Here is an 8,227-nt window from a genome sequence, read left to right as displayed (position 1 = left end):
TTCATTGGGTCCATAAATATTTATTATGGTTATATCTTCATGTTCAATTGATCCTTTAATCATTATATAATGTCCTTCTTTGTCTCGTATGGTGTAAACCCAGATATTCTTAAGAAGCGGTGAGATTGTTTACAATATACTATATTTTTGAAGTAACTTTTCAGGGGATTTAATTACAGTGGGAAACATTTCTATCAAATATTACTTTTTTTTAATGTAACATTAAAAATCTTTTGTTTATCACTTTAGATTGATTTTGGTGACACAAAAGATAAAGTGTTGGTGTTTTTCAAGCTTCGACCTGAAGTAGTTACCGACCAAAATCTACATGATAACATTCTTGTTTCATCTATGTTAGAGTCACCTATTAATTCTCTTTATCAAGCAGTGCGACAAGTGTTTGCGCCAGTGTTGTTGAAGGTGAGTAAGTTAAAGTAGCTATATGGTCATGATTCTTTTATTTAAGCATTTGAACAAATGTTTCCATAAAAATAAATATTTAGTATTAGTTACTTAATATTAGTAATTTTTAATATTATTAGTATATTTTAAAATTTACTATTAATGATATTATTGTAGCCTTTTAAAATATCTATTAACTTTTAGAGTAAGCTTTGTGATAGACAAATTGGAGAAAAGTGAAATGGTCAACCCATATCAGCTCTTAACATCTGTATAATAAAGGATTTTAGTAAAGTTTTAACTTCTGAGATGCAACCCCCACCAAAAAGAGCTCTGATAGCATAGTGGCTAAGGCACTTGACTACTAACAAGAAGGCTGGCGGTTCAAACCCACCAGCCACTCCTCGGAAGGAAGATGGGGCAATCTAGTGATACTGCCTCGGAAACCCGAGGAGGGGTCACTATGAGTCGGGTCCGACTTGACGTCAGATAACAACAACACGCCTTTCCCTAACCTGCCCACTTCTATGAAATAGAGAAAATGGCAGAATTTGAGTGAGGCAGGGTTATTTGGACTTAGTACTTTAGCCAGTGTTTTAGGAAGTCATTTGATCGGCAAGATTTTGATCAATGATTGCTCTTGTCTGTTTTTATTTAGGATCAGGAATGGAGCAGAAACTTTGATCCCAAACTTCAGAATCTTTTGAGTGAATTAGAAGCTGGATTGGGTATAGTTCTACGAAGATCAGACATTAACTTATCGAAGATGAAATTTAAGGAAGATGACACACGAGGTACATAATTATAGCTTAATCAGAAAGTCATAATGATTGTCTTGTTGGTACATTAATAAACAGACATATTTTTCATGGTTTCATTTTACACATTTGGAGCTTTTATGAGCATAAACTTCTTATAAATAAATTTATATAGATTTGTAGAAGAGGAAATTGTAATCTTTAAGATGTATTGTTCATAGAAATAAAAATAATTGTATACATTGCAAAGATAATAGGTTGGCAGCTTTTATTTTAAAATATATTTTATCTGATTATTATGTTATTATAGCAATAAGTAAATTATTATTCATTTATGATGAAATATATGACTTAAGTCATCATTTAAAAATATTCGGTATAGTTTATTCTTTGTTTGAATAATAAAATGGATGCTTTGGGATGTTTAGAGACCTGGAAAGAATGGTATGCTTATTTATAGCATATGACTAGGCATGGGAGATTATCTAGTTCATTGGAAAATTTAAAAACAAATTTAAAAATAAAACTTTTTTTTAAAAAAATATTTTGTGACTTAAGTGAAAGTTTACAGAGCAAATTCACTTTCCATGCAACAATTCGTACATATTTTGTTTCAAGATATTGATTGCAATCCCCACAATGCAATAGCCCTCCTCCTGTCTTCTCCCTGTGGCTACCCTTCTTTTCAGTGTATACCTGCCCTCTGAGCTACCTCACTGTACAAATACTGTCCTTGATTGTTATAAGGAATATAATTACCTGGTGTAAATGTTCAACCTATATACCTGTCTATTGTTTGGCTGGAAGCCATGGGAGTGAGTTCAATTCCAGGCCTGAAGGTTGACTAAGGGGCCATAGTCTTGGGGGTTTCAACAGTCTTATCAGACCAGTAAGCCTGGTCTTTTTTTGAATAATATTAAGTAAAACTTTTATTTTAAAATATATTTTTATATTTTATTTTAAAATATATTTTATCTGATTATTATTATCAGGTTTTATTTTAACATATATTTTATCTGATTTATTATAGCAATAGGTAAATTATTATTCATTTATGATGAAATATATGACTTATATATTTAAATCTGTTTATATTTTGAATTTATTTGCTTTAAAACGTTTGAAAACATTTAGTGATTAAATTATAATTCTCTATCTTATTAATGTCACAAATTCCTGTTTATGAATTTATTTACTTTCTAACCTTTAATTGTGGGAGCTCTGGTAGCATAGTGCCTAAGGCACTTGAATGCTAACCAGAAGGCCTGCGCTTCAAACCCACTAGCCACTCCTGGGAAAGAAGGTTAGGCAATCTACTTCCATAGTGATGCTGCCTCGGAAACCCAAGGAGGAGTTGCTATGAGTTGGAGCCGACTCGACGGCACATAGCAACAACAACAACAACCTTTAATTGTAACCCAAAAATCAAGACTCATAAGGCTTTTGTAATCATTTGTATTGTGGAGAACAGTGAAAAATTGTGTCCTGATGAACATTCTCCCAGTTAAGGTTGAAACAGGCAACAATCTGCCTTCTTGTTTCACCTATGTCATAGATATCAAGTGCTGCAATAATAGAAATAACACAAGTAGGTAGCTTCAACAAACAAAAAATTACTTTTCACGATTTAGGAGGCTAGAAGTCTGAATTCAGGATGCTGGTTGTAGGGGAAGACTTTATTCTCTGTCAGCTCTGGAGGAAAGTCCTTGTCTCCTTGTGTGTTTTGAGCTTACATCTTCAGGAACCTTCATGTGGCTTGGCATCTCTCTTCCCTCATCTCTACTTCTCTCACTTTCTCAAAAGAGATTGACTCAAAACACATCCTACACTAATCCTGCCTCATTAACATAACAAAGATAGTCCATTCCTAAGTGGAATTATAACCATAGACAATGAAATTAGAATTTATAATACAAATTTTTGGGAGATAAAATTTAGTCCATAACATTCCATCCTCCCCCCCAAATTCAATCCTTGCTGCATGTAAAACATTCATACATCACATTCCAGAAGTCTTAAACCAATTCCAAGACCAAATTACATCCTAGGGCAACGTTCTGTTTTGTCTGTGAATTTGGAAACTCTCCCAACCAAACCAAACTCAACTGCCATCTTGTCAATTCTGATTAAAAGCAACCCTCTTTGGGTTTCCAAGCCTATAAATCTTTATGGAAGCAGACTACCTCATCTTTCTAATACAGAGAGGCTGGTGGGTTTGAACCATTGATCTTCAGGTTGGCAGATGGGGTAACCATAAGTATAGAAGTTAAGATTTACAACACATAGTTTTGAGGGACACAGTTCAATCCATAAAGAGTTCTAATGCTATAAACTAATGTTATTTTTGTTATTTATTTAATGCCACACTTTCCACATTTTTGTGCTTTTTGTTAGTTGTTTTGCTGTTTAAAATAGCCATGTTATCTAGTTTCCTAAGCACAAGAAGGTTGTGATGGGCTGTAGGGAGAAAATCATTCAGGCATGAGTTATAGTGCTGTTGGCTGTGAGTTCAGCGTTAACAAATTAGCAATACATGTTCAACAAGGCATGTTTAAACAGAACACACATAAAACTAGGTATATTATGTATTGATTGGTTGCTGAAAATGTTGCCAGAAGCTTGCAGGAAGCTACCCTTGTATTTCCCGTGGGAGCAGTGGTTTAGTATTGGCTAATTCAGTATTTGCAGTGACTTTGTAGAACATAGTTACCACAGATAATGAGAATTGACTGGGTTTCCGGTTTGAATGGTATCCAGTAGCATGAATGGTAGTAGAATTAGATTAGGCAAAACTTATTTTGGAGAAGCAAACTATGTAGATATAATATACAGAATGACTATAAAGATAGGAATGGCTCTCAAAAGCATGTAAAAATTATATTAAACAACAAACTTGGTATAAACTAGAAAGTTGCTGCTGTTAGTTTTTCTAGTGGTTTAAATAAGAAATTTTTGTTAGCAGAGGCTGTAAAGCTCATTTTTCTGTATATCTTCAAGAACATAAGAGATAGACATGTCTGTGGACATAACCCAGATCAGTGAATGAACTAGGTAACTTCCTGGATTTTCACTTTTAATTGGTAATTCTTTTTTTCCTTTTCATTTTTTTAGGTATTCTTACCCCAAGTGATGAGTTCCAGTTTTGGATAGACCAAGCTCATCGTGGAAATAAGCAAATTAGTAAAGAAAGAGCCAGCTATTTTAAAGAATTATTTGAAACAATTGCAAGAGTATGTGATTTATAGATAGCTGTTTATCAAGCTTATGAAAGTACTTTAGGATTCAATTTTCACAAGATTTACCTCTTTTATAATTATCCGTTGATAGTTTTCAGCCAAATATGTCATTCATATATAGCATGGTTTATTTAAGAAGTGTATTTAAATAAGTACAACTTAGAAATCCAAAACTTTAAAAAAGTTAAATTCTAATCTCTGTTGTTGTTGTTATGTGCCGTCGAATCGGCCCTGACTCATAGCGACCCCTCCCTGGGTTTTCGAGGCGATATCACTATGGAAGTAGATTGCCTAACCTTCCTTCCGAGGAGTGGCTGGTGGGTTTGAACCCCCAGCCTTCTGGTTAGCAGTCAGGTGCCTTAGGCATTATGCTACTAGAGCTCTTAATCTCTAGTACATATTTTTCTAAACCATAAAATCACTTTTCTGCAGATGGGTAGAGAAAAATAAAAACTTACTATACTAATAGAAAGGAACTCTGGTGACGCAGTGGGTAAGGCATTTGTCTGCTAACAAGAAGGTTGGCAGTTCAAACCCACTAGCGGTTCTGAAGATGAGACAATCTACTTCTGTAAGGATTTATCACCTTGGAAACCCAAAGGAGGTTGCTGTGAGTTGGAATTGACTCGATGGCAGTGAGTTTGGTTTGGTTTTTGGTATAGTTGTATTATTGTTAATGTAACATGCAAAATAAGTGAAAGAATAATTCAAGAAGAAACAATAAATGAATATATACAGTGTATATATGGATTCAAGGCACCTTTTATTAATGAGTGAATAAAATAAATGAGTCCTAACTTAAAGAAAATGACATTGAGGTTGTAAATAGACTTTTCGCAATTTTTATTTCTTGTTTTCATGAAATATCTGTTTGTAAAGGAACTTGTGGGGTATTTGCATAAAGAAGTAATATATCATCTGGTAGAAAGAGAAGAAGAAAATATGACAGATACTAGAATTGTGAGCAGTTGACAAAATCTGAGACCATTTTGACTGTATTATCTAACTTACAAATATGATCATATTTTAAAACTAAAGCATTTTGATTTTAGGAGTTTTATAACTTGGACAGCCTATCCTTATTGGAAGTTGTTGACTTGGTGGAAACTACTCGGGATGTTGTTGATGATGTATGGAGACAAACAGATCACGATCATTATCCTGAGTCACGGATGTTACATCTCTTAGATATTATAGGTACTGACTAAGAAATAGCCTTAATGCTGGGGAGCCTGTCTTTTTTAATAGACCTCATTTTTTAGAGAAGTTTTAAATTTATAGAAAAATTTACAGAAATCGTAGAGTTCCCATATACACCCCTCCCAGCCTGTCTTAATTTTATTTCCTTTTTTCCCTTCAGACCCTTTCTTAAAATACTTCTTAATGTAGTAATTATTACTTAAAGTAACTCTTAAATCATACTGTATTATTTAAATAGATATTTGTATATAGTTGGTAAACTTAAATCATATGTGCCAAATTCTTTGATCATCGATGGAACTAATTTTACAAAGATATTTAGTACATAAGCATGTATAGGCTTTACCTTGAAATGAACTGAAAAATTCTTAAAATAAAACAGCTTACCTGTCAATGTTAAAAATGCATATATGTTTGATTTAGAAGGTAAATGACCTTCACAATATTAGCCTAAGGAAATATCGAGGACATAAAAATGTATGTGCAAAGATTTTTATTGTAGCCTTTGTTTGTAATAGAAGAGTAGAAACAAGTATCAGTTGAGAAGTGGTTACTACAATCATATGGGAATGTATATATACACCTGCTAAAAATTGTATACATACAATTTTATATATATATATATATATATATATATATATACATATACAGGTTGTATATATATATTTCTGCTCTACTTGAAAGGTGTACATGATATATTGAAAGATACAAAAATACAAATTGAGTGTATTGTATGTATCTTTAAAAAATATACTTGTGTGTAAATAATCTGGAAAAGTAGGAACCAAGTTATTGACAGTGTTAGTCTAAAGGTGTGTGTGTAGCTTTTCAGACATCCTTAGTTTGTGCATTATTTTAATTTTGTTTTAAACAAAATTACACAACTAAACAAAAATTACTTCTGTAACTGTTCTGTTAAAAGAAGTTGATTTCTATTCTTATGTCTACTTTGTTGTTTTTAGGTGGCTCATTTGGAAGGTTTGTTCAGAAAAAGTTAGGAACTTTGAACCTATGGGAAGATCCTTATTATGTTGTGAAAGAAAACCTGAAAGCTGGTATTTCAATTTGTGAACAGTGGGTGCTATCTTGTAATCATCTAACAGGTCAGGTGTGGCAGCGCTATGTACCTCATCCATGGAAAAATGAAAAATATTTCCCTGAAACACTTGACAAACTTGGCAAACGCATTGAAGAGGTATTAATTTGGGTATTTAGATCTTTGCCTTTAAGTGTGAAGTAGTTTTTCACTTTTTTTGTGAAAATGTTTTATAATTAACAAGCGTTTCACATATGATTTGGAAGAAAAGCCTGGCAGTCTACTGAAAAATCAGCCATTGCAAATCCTGTGGCACACCGTTCTGCTCTGACACACATGGGGTTGCTGTGCATTAGGATTGACTTGATGGCAGCTGGTACTGGTAACACATCTGACAGAAGTTATTTATAGTTTTGGGAGGGAACAAGAATAAATAAAAGTTCATGTGACATAATTTGTGGCAGTCAGGTGGCAAAGTGCCAGGTACTTAGTGGCCATTAAGTGCTAGTTTCTGCCCCTTTTTGCTTGGTGTGTGATGTTGCTCAATTTGTAAGTTGTAAACTGTTTTGTTCATCTTTGTTGTATAAAAATAATCAGTTCATGTATGGAAGCTCTCAGGCATTTTCTTGGATGTTGGAATTATTTTTGAGCAGGGACAGCATTTTAGGGGGTACTTACTAGAAGTCTCTGGGTGGTGCAAACGTTTAATGCACTTGGCTGCTAACCAAAAGGTTGGGAGTTCAAGTCTACCTAGAAGTGGACTCTAGGCCTGGCAGTCTACTTCTAAAAAATCAGCCATTGGTAACTCTGTGGAGCACAGTTCTACTCTGATATAAGTAGGGTCAACATGAATTGGAGTTGACTCTATAGCAACTGTTTCTTTTAGTGGAAATAGTTGAGACATCTGTGTAATTTACATAAGCAATGAGTTCCAATATGGAATCTCTATATTTAGCTTGAAGGGATAAGCAAAATGAGTATGTGGGAAAATCACAAGGTGACTGTTACCCTCTCTGCTTACTGAAACCATAGTTTTATGTTCAGGGATTTTTTTTTTTTTTTTTAATTCCTTTTATATTGTGAAAGATTTCAAACATGCACAGAAGGAAAATATAATGAATGGCTATGTACCTGTCATTCAGCTTCAGTAGGCATTGACTTTATTCAGTACTTGTTCCATCTTTGGCTCCCCTGCCTTCTCCCTCCCCCTTTTTTTTCTGAAATATTTAAAAACCCAATCCAAGATATAGTATACTTTCGTTTTTGTGTATTTCAAACAGATAAAAAATATAACCACAATACCATTATCAAGTCCAAAAGATAATAATTTCTTTATATCATTTTCAGTTTAGCCAGTATTTAATTACTTTAATCGTCTTAGAAATATCTTTTTATAGTTAATTTATTTGAATCAGGTCCCAAACAAGTTTAACATACTGCATTTGATTAGTCTGTGCAAAAACGGCAAGGAGGCCACATGTTCTGACCTCCTCTAATCTCACAAGAGGAAGACAGGATTACCAGCAGTAACCCAAGGCCTATTACTGCAAGGCCAGACATGCTGCCTCCCTCCAGCCCTTTCACCAACCGTTCCT

General features: G+C 33.7%; 1 protein-coding gene across 1 annotated transcript in view; it reads left to right on the top strand.

The window, feature by feature from the left end:
• The window catches only part of DYNC2H1 (dynein cytoplasmic 2 heavy chain 1), a 505,271-nt gene that overhangs the window by 6,492 nt on the left and 490,552 nt on the right, over window positions 1-8,227 (top strand). Inside the window, exons 2-6 of the mRNA XM_007946035.1 lie at window positions 250-420; window positions 1,061-1,196; window positions 4,272-4,390; window positions 5,449-5,593; window positions 6,559-6,791. Of these exons, the coding sequence (XP_007944226.1) occupies window positions 250-420; window positions 1,061-1,196; window positions 4,272-4,390; window positions 5,449-5,593; window positions 6,559-6,791 (804 nt within the window). The remainder of the gene's footprint in view (window positions 1-249; window positions 421-1,060; window positions 1,197-4,271; window positions 4,391-5,448; window positions 5,594-6,558; window positions 6,792-8,227) is intronic.

Source organism: Orycteropus afer, unplaced genomic scaffold (assembly GCF_000298275.1).
Source record: "Orycteropus afer afer isolate SDZICR_OR568_19922 unplaced genomic scaffold, OryAfe1.0 scaffold00147, whole genome shotgun sequence".
NCBI classification, from domain to species: Eukaryota; Metazoa; Chordata; class Mammalia; order Tubulidentata; family Orycteropodidae; genus Orycteropus; species Orycteropus afer.
This window is presented reverse-complemented; position numbering and strand designations above follow the sequence as displayed.